The sequence below is a fragment of the Tachyglossus aculeatus genome, chromosome 4, assembly GCF_015852505.1.
Source record: "Tachyglossus aculeatus isolate mTacAcu1 chromosome 4, mTacAcu1.pri, whole genome shotgun sequence".
Classification (NCBI taxonomy): domain Eukaryota; kingdom Metazoa; phylum Chordata; class Mammalia; order Monotremata; family Tachyglossidae; genus Tachyglossus; species Tachyglossus aculeatus.
This window is the reverse complement of record NC_052069.1, coordinates 26,130,474-26,146,613: the sequence shown is the minus strand read 5'-3', so window position 1 is coordinate 26,146,613 and position 16,140 is coordinate 26,130,474. Positions and strand designations below refer to the sequence as shown.

At 42.5% G+C, this 16,140-nt stretch overlaps 1 protein-coding gene across 2 annotated transcripts in view; it reads left to right on the top strand.

Annotated features, from left to right (window-relative positions):
* LRRIQ3 (leucine rich repeats and IQ motif containing 3) overlaps window positions 1–16,140 on the top strand; it is a 141,456-nt gene that overhangs the window by 112,576 nt on the left and 12,740 nt on the right. For both annotated transcript variants that reach the window (XM_038745812.1, XM_038745811.1), the window contains exon 6: window positions 2,946–3,084. In XM_038745812.1, the coding sequence (XP_038601740.1) occupies window positions 2,946–3,084 (139 nt within the window). The remainder of the gene's footprint in view (window positions 1–2,945; window positions 3,085–16,140) is intronic.

Sequence of the window (16,140 nt, the reverse complement as noted above, 5' to 3'; positions counted from 1 at the left end):
TCGGTGCATGCGTTATTCTTCTCGAGCCCCGGTTTTTAAATTTCCATCTCAGGGATGTAAAACGTGGTAGTAAACATTTTATAAGACTATTGAACAAGTAGACAAAGACGAAAGTCAGTATTGTTCCCAGGGCCAGCGTGTGGTCCTCAGAAAAATCAACTTCATCTGAGCTCAATTTCAGTTCTGAAGGTTTCCTGTCGTCAATTTTCTGGGTTGGGAATGACAACCAGATACCTCAAGGAACTGCTTTCAGGATCCAGACATTCCACCCAAGCTACACAGAAAAGCGGAATTTTCATTCTAAAACCTGCAGGGCATTTCTGCCTTAGAACAGTGCTTTGCACATAGAAAGCATTTAATAAATGCCATTATTATTATTATTTCATCCCACATTTCAAAAAATGGATAAGGGTGCGGGTGGGTGGCAAAATATCAATCAATTGTATTTATTGAGCGTTTACTGTGTGCAAAGCACTGTACTAAGCACTTATGAGATGATATCGATAAATCAATGGTATTTATTTTGCTCTTACTGTGTTCAGAACACTGTACTATACTCTTGGGAGAGTACAATATAGTTGGTAGACACATTTCTTGCCCTCAAAGACCTTAGAGTCCAGAAGAGGAGCTATAAATAATTAGGGGTCTTCATCTAAAAACCAACCTAAAGCACCCCTAGAACTAAGAGGGGAAAAGTACCTGACCCTTCGGTTCCTTGCCCTCTTTTAAAAAAAGAGAGCAGATCGTCTCTGCTACTAAATTAACAACCAAGACCATTAACTCCACAACCCTGACTTTGAACTTTACATGCCTCTACTATAGTGCGGAGGCTATTTTTCTTCTACCCTGACACTCCATCTATTTCCCTTTCTAGAGTCCAAAACCTGCTCCCAACTATTCCCATCTATTTTTCCATTTCACAACAATGTTTTCTCCAACTTTATGCTTGGAAAAATGCCTTTCTTTAGTAACAGGTTTGACAGTATAGTGATGTTCATTCATTCATTCAACTGTATTTATTGAGTGCTTACCGTGTGCAGAGCACTGTACTAAATGCTTGGGAGAGAACAATATAACAATAAACTGATACATTCCCTGTGTCTGCAACACAGAACACAGAACAACGCAGAAGGGTGTGGGAGTAGAGGAAAGTGGGGTTTGGTCAGGTCTAGTTGTCAAAAGCCTATTTATTCACTTAGTCACTGGGATACCATTCTGAGAGACATCTTTCTCTCTCTCTCTCTGTAAACTTATTATAGGTGGGGAACGTGTCTACTAATTCTGTTGTACTCTCCCAAGCTGCTTAGTACAGACGGTCCTCTTCATATAGTAAGTGTTCAATAAATATGATATATATATATATATATATATATATACATATATATGTATATAGCTCAGCCAAACCTTATTCTTGAGTTCTATTACCACCTCTATCACAGGCAAGAGAGAGAGAGATCGAGATCATTTCCGTGTAAAATAATAATAGTATTTATTAAGCACTATGTGCAAAGCACTGTTCTCAGTTAATCAGATCAGACTTTGATCTGCTTTGAATGGATTACAGTTTACTATTTTATGCCACTTTATCCAAAAGTAAAATCCCCTTAATTTCTCTCCCTTTGAGTTACATAACCACAGCAAGTAATTCACCTTAGTGTAGCACTCAGACTTATCACCTTTTAGCTATTTAACATCAACTTGGGGCTGTGCTTGGCACACAGGGACAGCCAGTGGGGGCCAGATCACTTGGGTTTACCTTACCTCCTCCCCTTCCCCACAGCACCTGTATATATGTATATATGTTTGTACATATTTATTACTCTATTTATTTATTTATTTATTTATTTTACTTGTACATATCTATTCTATTTATTTTATTTTGTTAGTATGTTTGGTTTTGTTCTGTCTCCCCCATTTAGACTGTGAGCCCATTGTTGGGTAGGGACTGTCTCTATATGTTGCCAACTTGTACTTCCCAAGTGCTTAGTACAGTGCTCTGCACACAGTAAGCACTCAATAAATATGATTGATCGATCGATTGATTGATTGATCGATCAGACACAGTTCCTGTCCACCTGGGGCCATTAGGCTTTCAACAACACTATGTGGTAAAGATCGTTACTAAACATGGGCACTTTTCCAAGCATAAAGTTGGAGAAAACATTGCTGTGAAATGGAAAACGGATGATAATGGTTGGGAGAAGGTTCTGGACTGTAGAAAGGGAAATAGATGGAGTGTCAGAGCAGAAGAAAAATGTCTTCAGCAGTCTAGTGGAGGGCTGTAAAGTTCAAAGTCAGGGGTTTGGAGTTAATGTTCTTGGTTCTTAATTTAGTAGCAGAGAAGTTTGTCAGTTTTGAATTGCCATCCTGTTTAAAAGAGGGTGAGGAACAAAGGTCAGGTAGTTTTCCCTCTTAGTTCTAGAGGCACCTTAGGTTAAGTTTTTTAGGTGAAGACCCCCAATTAGCCAATATTAGAATACTTAAGCACTCAGTTGCATACAAAGGCATCCATTTAGAAACACAAGTTTTTCATCTGTTGTGCTTTAAATAAAGAGAATGGAACCTAAGTGAAGAAGGAAACGTTTATTTGTCTTCGAGCTAAAAGCAAGATGCCCTTGGCATCTAGAGATTGGAAGAAATGCATCTTGCATAAAAGATGGTGAGTGAGAAATTGTTTAGTGTAAATCCCGGGATTTATTCCAGGAGCAGGTACTTGTGAGTTTACAGTAAGAATTCGCCCATCCATGCAGAAAACAACTCAGCATAAAGAGAAATGGGTTTTCTAGGAAAGAATAAGGAATCACCAAAAAATAAAGCAAAAAGATGCAAAGAAATCCCCCAGGTAGTTTTTTTTTTTTTTAACATCATGGAGTACTAAATTTCAAGAGTAACATGGCACATCTGAATATCATTTAGTTTTTTGGTTGTTGTTTTTTTCTCAACAGATTGTGCATGCTATTGATCTACAAACACTACCTGGCTTCCACTCTGCAGGGCATGAAGAATTGGCTTCCTATGTTTTATCAGAATTAAAAAGAAAAGAGAAGACAGCACGCAAGGAAGGAGGCCACCCAGTGCAAAAATGTTAGTCATTTTGAAAACTCCATAGTATATCTCATTTGCTATGATAGTACGAGTAGTACATCTAGTGACAAGAGCCCGGGCTTGGGAGTCAGAGGTCATGGGTTCTAATCCCGGCTCTGCCACTTGTCTGCTGTGTAACCTTGGGCAAGTCACTTAACTTCTCTGTGCCTCAGTTCCCTCATCTGTAAAATGGGGATTGAGACTGTGAGCTCCATGTGGGACAACCTGATTACCTTGTATCTACCCCAGCACTTAGGATAGCGCTTAGTAAGTGTTTAACAAATACCATAATTATATTATTATGGAAAAGCAGCGTGGCTCAGTGGAAAGAGCCCGGGCTTGGGAGCCAGAGGTCATGGGTTCAAATCCTGCTCCACCAATTGTCAGCTGTGTGACTTTGGGCAAGTCCACTTGTCAGCTGTGTGACCTTGGGCAAGGCACTTAACTTCTCTGTGCCTCAGTTACCTCGTCTGTAAAATGGGGATTAAGACTGTGAGACCCACGTGGGACAACCTGATCACCTTGTATAACCCCCAGTGCTTAAAACAGTGCTTTGCACATAGTAAGCGCTTAACAAATACCGTTATTATTATTATTATTATTCTCTGCGACTCAGTTCCCTCAACTGTGAAATGGCGATGAAGACTGTGAGCCCCCCGTGGGACAACCTGATCACCTTGTAACCTCCCCAGTGCTTAGAACAGTGCTTTGCACATAGTAAGCGCTTAATAAATGCCATCAAAAAAAAAGAGCGCAGGCTTTGGAGCCAGAGGTCAGGGGTGCAAATCCCAGCTCCAGCAACTGTCAGCTGTGTGACTTTGGGCAAGTCACTTAACTTCTCTGTGCCTCAGTTACCTCATTTGTAAAATGGGGATTAGGACTGTGAGCCCCCGTTGGGACAACCTGATCACCTTGTAACCTCCCCAGCGCTTAGAACAGTGCTTTGCACATAGTAAGCACTTAATAAATGCCATTATTATTATTATTATTAGTAGTAGTAGTAGTAGTACTAATACAGATACTAATACTAATACCGTACTAATACTATTACTCCCCCCTTCTAGACTGTGAGCCCGTTGTTGGGTAGAGACCGTCTCTATATGTTGCCAACTTGTACTTCCCAAGCGCTTAGTACAGTGCTCTGCACACAGTAAGCGCTCAATAAATACAGTTGAATGAATGAATGAATAGTAGTAGTATAAAGCACTATTTGCAGAGCACTGTAAAAAGCATTTGGAGAGTAAAATACAATACAGTTGGTAGTCACGTTTCCTGTCCTCAGGGAGCTTACAGTCTAGTGGGGGAATTTTATTCACACATAAGAAACTTCACCTAGAACAGTAATAATACCATCTCCACCACCAGCCTCCTCTTTTATAAATGGGGATAAAATACCTGTTCTTCCTCCCCACTAGACTGTGAGCCCCTTGTGGGGCAGGGACAGTGTGAAATCTGATTTTCCTACTATCATTATCAGTAGTATTACAAGTTTGCTTGGATATGGAAGTCAATAAATCTAGAATAGCTCTAACAATGTCAAAGATCCACCACGAACAACAAAAAATAGTTTATCTCATCCCTTTCAAAAAAAAAAAGGCCCAAATCCCCAAACTTCAGTATTTAAAGAGTTTTCAAATAAACAAGATATATTTCATTATAATGTACACATACTCAGAGGTTTAACTAAACTCAGCTAAATCAGTTGTGTGCTTGCTTTATGGTAGAAAGAACTGGGAAATTTTGAGCAAGGGGTATCAACAAGAAGAGAAGCAGCGTGACTCAGTGGAAGGAGCACGGGCTTTGGAGTCAGAGGTCATGGGTTCAAATCCTGACTCCGCCACTGTCAGCTGTGTGACTTTGGGCAAGTCACTTAACTTCTCTGTGCCTCAGTTCCCTCATCTGTAAAATGGGGATTAAGACTGTGAGCCCCCCGTGGGACAACCTGATCACCTTGTAAACTCCCCAGCACTTAGAACAGTGCTTTGCACATAGTAAGCGCTTAATAAATGCCTTTAAAAAAAAAAAACCAAGACCCATGCTGAGCTTCATGGCCCAAACTGTATTGTTGCTCTGTAATAACTCTCAACATGAGACCCCCCCTCAGGAAACACGGCATGTTGACACTGGAAACTAAAAATCCCCAATTTCACATTCGAGGAAGTAATTTCCACCAACTCACTCAATTTTTCAAGAGAAAAGTGCCTTGGTTTTTCAGATGATTTGGATATATTGTAGTGTCAAAAATGGAATGGCATGGAGTCCATTTCATGTGATTGGAACATCAAGGGGTAATCCATAAATACAGCTATTTTGCTAATTCCACTAAAACACAGGACAACAATTATGGTCTGTGTCCACAGGATTTGACACAGAATGGTGAAACAGGAATAAAATTATCCAGCCACAGACCAATCCAACACTTTCAGTCCCCACCTCAAAAAAGTCATTCATTCATTCATTCAATCATATTTATTGCATAAAGCTATAAAATTCTAGAACAAGGATTTTTCATCTAGACCCAAGTTCCTTTGCTTTCTGAAGGCTCTGCAAAACGGAAACATCTGTGCTCATTTGTTCACAAAGTGTATTTATGATCAGTGAAATGATTCAGTAAAAATGACATTTTATTTTTCCATATTGATTCATCATCCTTGAATTCGGGTATTTTCTGAATTTTCAAATCATAGCAAGCTTTTCCTGAGTGCACTTCCAGGTATTTTCTTTTTGCTTTAATAATAATAATAATAATAATAATAATGGCATTTGTTAAGCGCTTACTTTGTGCAAAGGACTGTTTTAAGCGCTGGGGAGCTTACAAGGTGATCAGGTTGTCCCACGGGGGGGCTCACAGTCTTCATCCCCATTTTACAGATGAGGTAACTGAGGCACAGAGAAGTTAAGTGATTTGCCCAAAGTCACAAGGTCCCAGAGTGAAAATGATTACGGTATTTGTTAAGCACTTACCATATGCCAAGTGCTTGTTCTGAACACTGCAGAAGATACAAGGTAATCAGGAGGAACAGAGTCCCTGTCTCACATGGGGCTCACAGTCTTAATCCCCATTTTACAGATGAGGGAATTGAGGCACATAAAAGTGAAGGACTTCCCCAAGGTCACATAGCAGACAAGAGATGGAGACCCGTAACCTCCAGACTCCCAGGCATGTGCTCTATTCACTAGGTTATGCTGCTTCCCAGCAGCAAGAAATTTTACTGATGAAATATAAGCACATAAAATGGAACTCTTCACTAGGTATTGCATTGTTGTCTTATACCTTATATCTTAGAGAAGCAGCGTGGCTCAGGGGAAAGAACACGGGCTTTGGAGTCCGAGGTCATGAGTTCAAATCCTGACTCCGCCAATTGCCAGCTGTGTGACTTTGGGCAAGCCACTTCACTTCTCTGTGCCTCAGTTCCCTCATCTGTAAAATAATAATAATAATAGAGAAGCAGCGTGGCTCAGTGGAAAGAGCACGGGCTTTGGAGTCAGAGGGCATGGGTTTAAATCCCGGCTCCGCCAATTAATAATAATAATAATAATAATCATGGCATTTGTTAAGCGCTTACTACATGCAAAGCACTGTTCTAAGCGCTGGGGGGGAATACAATGTGATCAAGTTGTCCCACTTAGGGCTCACAGTCTTAATCCCCCTTTTTACAGATGGGGTAACTGAGGCTCAGAGAAGTTAAGTGACTTGCCCAAGGTCACACAGCAGACTTGTGGTGGAGCCGGGATCACAATTGTCAGTGTGTGACTTTGGGCAAGTCACTTAACTTCTCTGTGCCTCAGTTACCTCATCTGTAAAATGGGGATTGACTGCGAGCCCCCTGTGGGCCAACCTGATCGCCTTGTAACCTCCCCAGCGCTTAGAACAGTGCTCTGCACATGGGAAGTGCTTAATAAATGCCATTATTTTTATTATTATTATTATTATTAAAATGGGGATTAAGACTGTGAGCCCCACGTGGAACAACCTGATCACCTTTTATCCCCCCAGGGCTTAGAACATAGTAAGTGCTTAACAAGCACCATTATTATTATTATTATTATTATTATTATTATTATTATTATTATTCTGTCGAGTCATCTCCGAGCCATAGCGACACCACGAACACATCTCTAAGTTACCAGTCATTCTGGTAATGTATCCATAGAGTTTCCTTGGTAAAAATACGGAAGTGGCTTACCCCTGCCACCTTCCACACAGTAAACCTGAGTCTCTGCCCTCGACTCTCTCCAATGTCACTGCTGCCCAGCACGGGTGAGTTTTGCCTTGGAGCAGATTGCCTTTCACTTGCTAACCACTGCCCAAGCTAGGAATGGGAATGTCTCTGTTTGACTCTCACTTTTGCAGCCAGACTGGTAGAGTACTGGAAACTCCCCAGTTGCAATCCTGAAGGGGTGGCATTTTATTTCAAGTGCTATGGAGCAATCCTGAGCTTTTTTTCTTTCACTGCCTTCTTTCACTTGCTAACCACTTCCCAAGCTAGGAATGGGAATGTCTCTGCTTGACTCTCACTCCTGCAGCCAGACCAGTAGAGTAGTGGAAACTCCCCAGTTGCAATGCTGAAGGGGTGGCATTGTATTCCAAGTGCTATAGAGCAATCCTGAGCTTTTTCCCTTTCACTGCCTTCTTTCTCTTGCTAACCACTGCCCCAGCTAGGAATGGAAATGTCTCTGCTTGACTCTCACTCCTGCAGCCAGACTGGTAGAGTACTGGAAACTCCCCAGTTGCAACGCTGAAGGGGTGGCATTGTATTCCAAGTGCTATGGAGCAATCCTGAGCTTTTTCTCTTTAACTGCCTTCTTTCACTTGCTAACCACTTCCCAAGCTAGGAATGGGAATGTCTCTGTTTGACTCTCACTCCTGCAGCCAGACTGGTAGAGTACTGGAAACTCCCCAGTTGAAACCCTGAAGGGGTGGCATTGTATTCCAAGTGCTATCGAGCAATCCTGAGCTGTTTCTCTTCCACTCCCTTCTTTCACTTGCTAACCATTGCCCAAGCTAGGAATGGAAATGTCTCTGCTTGACTCTCACTCCTGCAGCCAGACTGGTAGAGTACTGGAAACTCCCCAGTTGCAACCCTGAAGGGGTGGCACTGTAGAGAAGCAGCATGGCTCAGTGGAAAGATCATGGGCTTTGGAGTCAGAGGTCATGGGTTTGAATCCCAGCTCCACCACATGTCTGCTGTGTGACCTTGGGCAAGTCACTTAACTTCCCGGAGCCCCAGTTACCTCATCTGTAAAATGGGGATGATGACTGTGAGCTCCACGTGGGACAATCTGATCACCTTGTATCCCCCCAGCGCTTAGAACAGTGCTTTGCATATAGTAGGCACTTAACAAATGCCATTATTATTATTATTATTCCAAGTGCTATTGAGCAATCCTGAGCTTTTTCTCTTTCACTGCCTTCTTTCACTTGCTAACCACTACCCAAGCTAGGAATGGAAATGTCTCTGTTTGACTCTCACTCTTGCAGCCAGACTGGTAGAGTACTGGAAACTCCCCAGTTGCAACCCTGAAGGGGCGGCACTGTATTCCAAGTGCTATGGAGCAATCCTGAGCAGTTTCTCTTTCACTGCCTTCTTTCACTTGCTAACCACTGCCCAAGCTAGGAATGGAAATCAATCAATCAATCAATGAATCATATTTATTGAGAGCTTACTGTGTGCAGAGCACTGTACTAAGCGCTTGGGAAGTACAAATTGGCAACATATAGAGACAGTCCCTACCCAACAGTGGGCTCACAGTCTAAAAGGGGGAGACAGAGAACAAAACCAAACATACTAACAAAATAAAATAAATACAATAGATATGTACAAGTAAAATAAATAAATACATGTCTCTGCTTGACTCTCACTCCTGCAGCCAGACTGGTAGAGTACTGGAAACTCCCCAGTTGCAACCCTGAAGGGAGAGCATTGTATTCCAAGTGCCACTGAGCAATCCCGAGCTGTTTCTCTTTCACTGTCTTCTGCCTGGATAGTGTCAAGGTTTTTGCAATAACTTCAAATAACTCATTCAGTTGAATTTCAGTGGCCTCATTTTCCCTTTTCGTACCTATGAAATACATGAATTAAAAGGATTGAATTAAGCAAAATTATTTTAGAGGTGTACTTTGTCCATTTTATCACACCTTTCGTATGCCCCTTACAGCCAGGACTGTTGATCTCATATTGACTGGTTCAGTCACACACAAACCCGTAGGTGAATTTCACCATCAGTTGGTGTCTTCAAAATGTGTGACCTATATGTAGCGGTAAGGAAAGCTTTGGCAAAGCTGTCTCTTCAGTGGTACACGAACTGAAAATAAACATTAGTTGTGTCTAATTATACTCAAAAGTAAATAATGATTTTGATATTTGTTTTTTTGTTAAGTGCTTGCTTTATGCCAAGCACTGTGCTAAGCGCTAGGGTAGATAAAAAGATAATCAGGCCAGAAACAGTCCCTATCCCATATGGGGCTCACGATCTAATTAGGAGGAAATATGATTTAATATCTATTTTGCAGATTAGGCACAGTGATGTGCCAAGCACTGTGCTAAGCGCTAGGGTAGATAACAAGATAATCAGGACAGAAACAGTCCCTATCCCATATGGGGCTCGTGATCTAATTAGGAGGAAATATGATTTAATATCTATTTTGCAGATTAGGCACAGTAAAATGACTTGCCCAAGGTCACACAGCAGACAAGTGGCAGAGCTGGGATTAGAACTCAGGTCTTCTAACTACCAGACCTGTGCTCTTTCCACTCTTAGATTAAGCATTGTATATATTTCTTTAAATAATGTTAGGGTAATGTACAGCTTGGACTTCTGGAAAGAGCTCGGGGCTGAGAACCAGAAGATCTGGGCTCTAATACCAGCTCTGCCACTTAGCTGCTGTGGGACCTAGAGAAAAATCACTTAATTTCTCCGTGCCTCAGTTTCCTCATTTGCAGAATGGGGATTAAGACTGTGAGCCCCATGTGGAACGTGGACTATGCCCAATCTGATTATCCTGTAGCTACCCCAGCGCTTAGTACAGTGCCTGGCGCATAATAAATGCTCAGCAGATATTAGAGAAACATTAAAAATGTTCAATTCTACTACTTCTCTGCCGTGTGACCCTGGGCAAGTCACATATCATCTCTGTGCCTTAGTTCCCCCTTTGGCAAAATGGGGATTCAATACCTATTCTCCCACCTATTTAGACTGGGAGCCCCATGTTCATTCATTCATTCATTGTCGTATTTATTGGGCACTTACTGTGTGCAGAACACTGTACTAAGCACTTGGGAAGTACAAGTTGGCAACATATAGAGACGGTCCCTACCCAACAGTGGGCTCACAGTCTAGAAACCTGATTACCTTGTATTTACCCCAACGCTTAGCATAGAGCTCAGCACATAGTAAGTGCTCAACAAATACCACAATTATTATTATTTGTATCCAGAATCCACAGATATTGAGAGAAAACCTGAGATACCATGATGACTTGTATTCCAGTAGTATTCACATCGTAAGACATATCATGTCCTTTTAGTGCATCTCCTAATTGGACCAGGAATTTGTCTGATTGATCTGGCCTGGAATGCCCTCCCTCCGCCCCTCCGCCAAGCTAGCTCTCTTCCTCCCTTCAAGGCCCTACTGAGAGCTCACCTCCTCCAGGAGGCCTTCCCACACTGAGCTCCCTCCTTCCTCTCCCCCTCCTCCCCCTCCCCATCCCCCTGCCTTACCTCCGTCTCCTCCCCACAGCACCTGTATATATGTTTGTACATATTTATTACTCTATTTATTTTATTTGTACATATTTATTCTATTTATTTTATTTTGTTATGTTTTTTTTTTGTTGTCTGTCTCCCACTTCTAGACTGTGAGCCCGCTGTTGGGTAGGGACCCTCTGTATATGTTGCCGACTTGTACTTCCCAAGCGCTTAGTACAGTGCTCTGCACACAGTAAGCGCTCAATAAATACGATTGATGATGATGATGATGAATAAATACGATTGAATGAATGAATGAATGAATTCTAAAGTGACCGTACTTCCTGAGTTGCCAAGATTGCGGAGAAGAAAAAAGCAGGAATAAAGGGCACAGTAGACAACTGTAGACTCTCGACTCATCTTGCTGTGAGCATGGAATGTGTCTCTTATATTGTTATATTGTACTTTCCCAAGCACTTAATACAGTGCTCTGCACAGAGTAAGCCATCAATAAATACCACTGATTGATTAAGTCAGGAGAAAGAGAGTGAGCACTTCAGGCAGAGAGGGAGAGATTGTCACAGTTGGGGAAATAGACAGGCAGACAGCTCTCAGACATATACACACCCACAAATCAATCAATGGGTTTTATATATGGAGCCCTTTATGATATGCAGAGAGCTATACTACAATGATATTTGTTAAACACTTATTCATTCATTCATTCAATCGTATTTATTGAGCGCTTACTGTGTGCAGAGCACTGTACTAAGCGCTGGGAAGTACAAGTTGGCAACATATAGAGATGGTCCCTACCCAAAAGTGGGCTCTCGGTCTAGAAGGGGGAGACAGACAACAAAACAAAACATATTAAGAAAATAAAATAAATAGAATAAGTATGTACAAGATAAATAGAGTAATAAATACATACAAACATATATACATATATACAGGTGCTGTGGGGAGGGGAAGGAGGTAAGGCAGGGGGGATGGGGAGGGGGAGAGGAAGGAGGGGGCTCAGTGTGGGAAGGCCTCCTGGAGGAGGTGAGCTCTCAGTAGGGCTTTGAAGGGAGGAAGACAGCTAGCTTGGTGGATGTGCAGATCAATCAATCAATCAATTGTATTTATTGAGCGCTTACTGTGTGCAGAGCACTGTACTAAGCGCTTGGGAAGTACAAGCTGGCAACATATAGAGACAGTCCCTACCCAACAGTGGGCTCACAGTGTAGAAAATATGCGGATATTATGTGCCAGACACTGTACTGAGCACTGGGGTAGATAAAAGCTAACGAAGTTGGGCACAGTCCACGTCCCTTTTGGGGCTCACAGCCTTAATCTCCATTTTACAGATGAGGTAGCTGAGGCCTAGAGAATCAATCAATCAATCGTATTTATTGAGCGCTTACTATGTACAGAGCACTGTACTAAGCGCTTGGGAAGTACAAATTGGCAACACATAGAGACAGTCCCTACCCAACAGTGGGCTCACAGTCTAAAAGGGGGAGACAGAGAACAGAACCAAACATACCAACAAAATAAAATAAATAGGATAGAAATGTACAAGTAAAATAAATAAATAAATAAATAAATAAAGAGTAATAAATATGTACAACCATATATACATATATACAGGTGCTGTGGGGAAGGGAAGGAGGTAAGATGGGGGGATGGAGAGGGGGACAAGGGGGAGAGGAAGGAAGGGGCTCAGTCTGGGAAGGCCTCCTGGAGGAGGTGAGCTCTCTAGCAGGGCCTTGAAGGGAGGAAGAGAGCTAGCTTGGCGGATGGGCAGAGGGAGGGCATTCCAGGCCCGGGGGATGACGTGGGTCGACGGCGGGACAGGCGAGAACGAGGTACAGTGAGGAGATTAGTGATGGAGGAGCGGAGGTTGCGGGCTGGGCAGTAGAAGGAGAGAAGGGAGGTGAGGTAGGAGGGGGCGAGGTGATGGACAGCCTTGAAGCCCAGGGTGAGGAGTTTCTGCCTGATGCGCAGATTGATTGGTAGCCACTGGAGATTTTTGAGGAGGGGAGTAATATGCCCAGAGCGTTTCTGGACAAAGATAATCCAGGCAGCAGCATGAAGTATGGATTGAAGTGGAGAGAGACACGAGGATGGGAGATCAGAGAGAAGGCTGGTGCAGTAGTCCAGACAGGATAGGATGAGAGCTTGAATGAGCAGGGTAGCGGTTGGGATGGAGAGGAAAGGGCGGATCTTGGCAATGTTGCGGAGCTGAGACCGGCAGGTTTTGGTGACGGCTTGGATGCGAGGGGTGAATGAGAGAGCGGAGTCGAGGATGACACCAAGGTTGCGGGCTTGTGAGACGGGAAGGATGGTAGTGCCGTCAACAGAGATGGGAAAGTCAGGGAGAGGACAAGGTTTGGGAGGGAAGACAAGGAGCTCAGTCTTCAACATGTTGAGCTTTAGGTGGCGGGCGGACATCCAGATGGAGATGTCCTGAAGGCAGGAGGAGATGCGAGCCTGGAGGGAGGGGGAGAGAGCAGGGGCAGAGATGGAGATCTGGGTGTCATCAGCGTAGAGATGATAGTTGAAGCCGTGGGAGTGAATGAGGTCACCAAGGGAGTGAGTGAAGTTAAGTGACTTTCCCAAGATCACACAGCAGACAAGTGGAGGAGTTGAGATTTAGAACCCAGATCCTTCTGTCTCCCTGGCCCGTGCTCTATCCGCTAGGCGACACTGCTTCTCCTCTCTGTCGATATCCCCATCATCCTTATCCCAAAAGCCTACAACCTGGTTGTCATCCTCAACTCTTGTCTTTCTGTGTGACTTTGGGCGGGTCACTTTACTTCTCTGTGCCTCAGTTGCCTCATCTTTGGAATGGGGATGAAGATGGTGAATCCCCTGTGGGACAACTTGATCACCTTGTTACCTTCCCGGTGCTTAGAACAGTGCTTTGCACATAGTAAGTGCTCAACAAATGCTATTTTATTATTATTATTATTATTATTATTATTATTATTATTATTATTACTAAGTGCTTGGGAGAGGTCCCTGCCCTCGAGGAATTTACAATCCAGTGGAGGGCAACTGTGTATCTGTATTTTCTACTTAGAACACCTGAGCATCCTGGGTATACAAGTGAGGCCTCCTTTTCCCTCCCACCTCTTCCTGTGCCCTACTCATAGTCTTGCTTCTAGACTGTGAGCCCACTGTTGGGTAGGGACCGTCTCTATATGTTGCCAGCTTGTACTTCCCAAGCGCTTAGTACAGTGCTCTGCACACAGTAAGCACTCAATAAATATGATGGATTGATTGATTGATTGATTGATTGCTCCTGTTTGGGAAGAACCTGCTGCGGCTACCAGGATCTGTTGTCAGACATTCGAGTTTACTGTATGCAGAGCAGTGTACTAAGCGCTTAGGGCTGGGAAGAGCCCGGGCTTGGGAATCAGAGGTCGTAGGTTCTAATCCCGACTCCACCACTTATCGGCTGTGTGACTTTGGGCAAGTCACTTAACTTCTCTGTGCCTCAGCTATCTCATCTTTAAAATGGGGATTAACACTGTGAGCCCCACGTGGGACAAACTGATTACCTTGTAGAGCAAGCAGCATGGCTCAGTGGAAAGAGCATGGGCTTTGGAGTCAGAGTTCATGGATTCAAATCCCGGCTCTACCAATTGTCAGCTGTGTGACTTTGGGAAAGTCACTGCACTTCTCTGGGCCTCAGTTACCTCATCTGTAAAATGGGGATTAAGACTGTGAGCCCCCCCATGGGAAAACCTGATCACCTTGCAACCTCCCTAGCACTTAGAACAGTGCTTTGCACATAGTAAGTGCTTAATAAATGTCATCATCATTATTATTACCCCAGTACTTAGAACAGTGCGTGGCACATAGTAAGTGCTTAGCAAATACCATCATTATTATTACAATATAACAAGATAACAGGCATACAACCCTATTTTCTTGTCTCCAACCCAGCTCTTAATACAGTGCCTAGTATATAGTAAGCGCTTAACAAATACCGTAATTACTATTATTATTATAATAACTTTAGGTATTCCTGGAGATTCTGCTGCCAGTGTCATTGTCCCTACAATCGATCAATCAATCGTATTTATTGAGCGCCAACTGTGTGCAGAACACTGTACTAAGCGCTTGGGAAGTACAAGTTGGCAACATACAGAGACATTTCCTACCCAACAGTGGGCTCACAGTCTAAAAGACTTTATACCCTACATATCTCCTGCAGGGTATAAAGTGAACTTGGAGAAGGTCAACATGTATGTCAAATAAGAAATGAGTTGGGGGAGTGATGAGGAGAAGACTATTTTCCCTCATTTTCCCTTAAGGTTACTTTATTGCACCATTAGCTATTTCTCAGAGAAGTAGTTACTACTACTAATAATAATGGCATTTATTAAGCACTTACTATGTGCAAAGCACTGTTTACCTTCCCTTCCACATTGGTTACCCCTCTTCAGATGAACTATCCTGTGTTAACTGAGGCTATATAAAGCCATTAGTAATAATAATAATGGTATTTGTTAAGCTCTTACTATGTGTCAAGCACTGTTCTAAGCACTGGGATAGCTGCAAGATGATCAGGTTGTCCCATGTGGGGCTCACAGTCTTAATCCCCATTTTTCAGATGAGGTAACTGAGGTATAGAGCAGTGTGGGACTGTGTCTGATCTAATTAACTTGTATCTGTCCCAAAACATAGATCATTGCTTGAAACACATTAAGCGCTTAATATAAAAATATTAATCATAGCAACAACAATAATAATAAGTATGAAGTGAATGAAGCTTGCAACTTTTACAATTTCTATCGGTTCTTCACAGGCTGCAATTACTATAACAGTTATGTTATCCTACTCACAAAGCCTCCATAGTGAACATTACTGTAGAACAAATCAGCCCTGCATGGCCATTTCAGTGAGAATAAATGGTTCACCAAATACATTAAAAAAAAATCCAAATCTTGATCAGAAAGTGAGATTGTTAAACTAAGAGGTATTTCAAAGAAGAAAACTAAAATTTCCTGCTCCTGGTATAAGGTCAGAGGGTTAATTTTTTGAGGGTCTCTATCAAAGTGCCTTTGATCAAATTTATACAATCTTAAGTGATATTATCTCCATTAACTACTTGCTCCAAACCCACTTAGAGGTCTGAGATTAGATACACTATAGGAATCTTACGGTTTCCATTGAAAGAGATTACATTTTTACATCCTATATTTTTCTGCCAAATTCATGCATTTTATCTTACCTTGCCTATTTTAACTTATTGCTTGAGGCCATTTAAACAGTGTTATTTTTCCTGATTTTCCAATGTTTTCCACATGTTTTGCTGGAATGCTTTCAGTGTCCTTTGCTGGATGACATATACAACACATCAGTTGCATTGGTT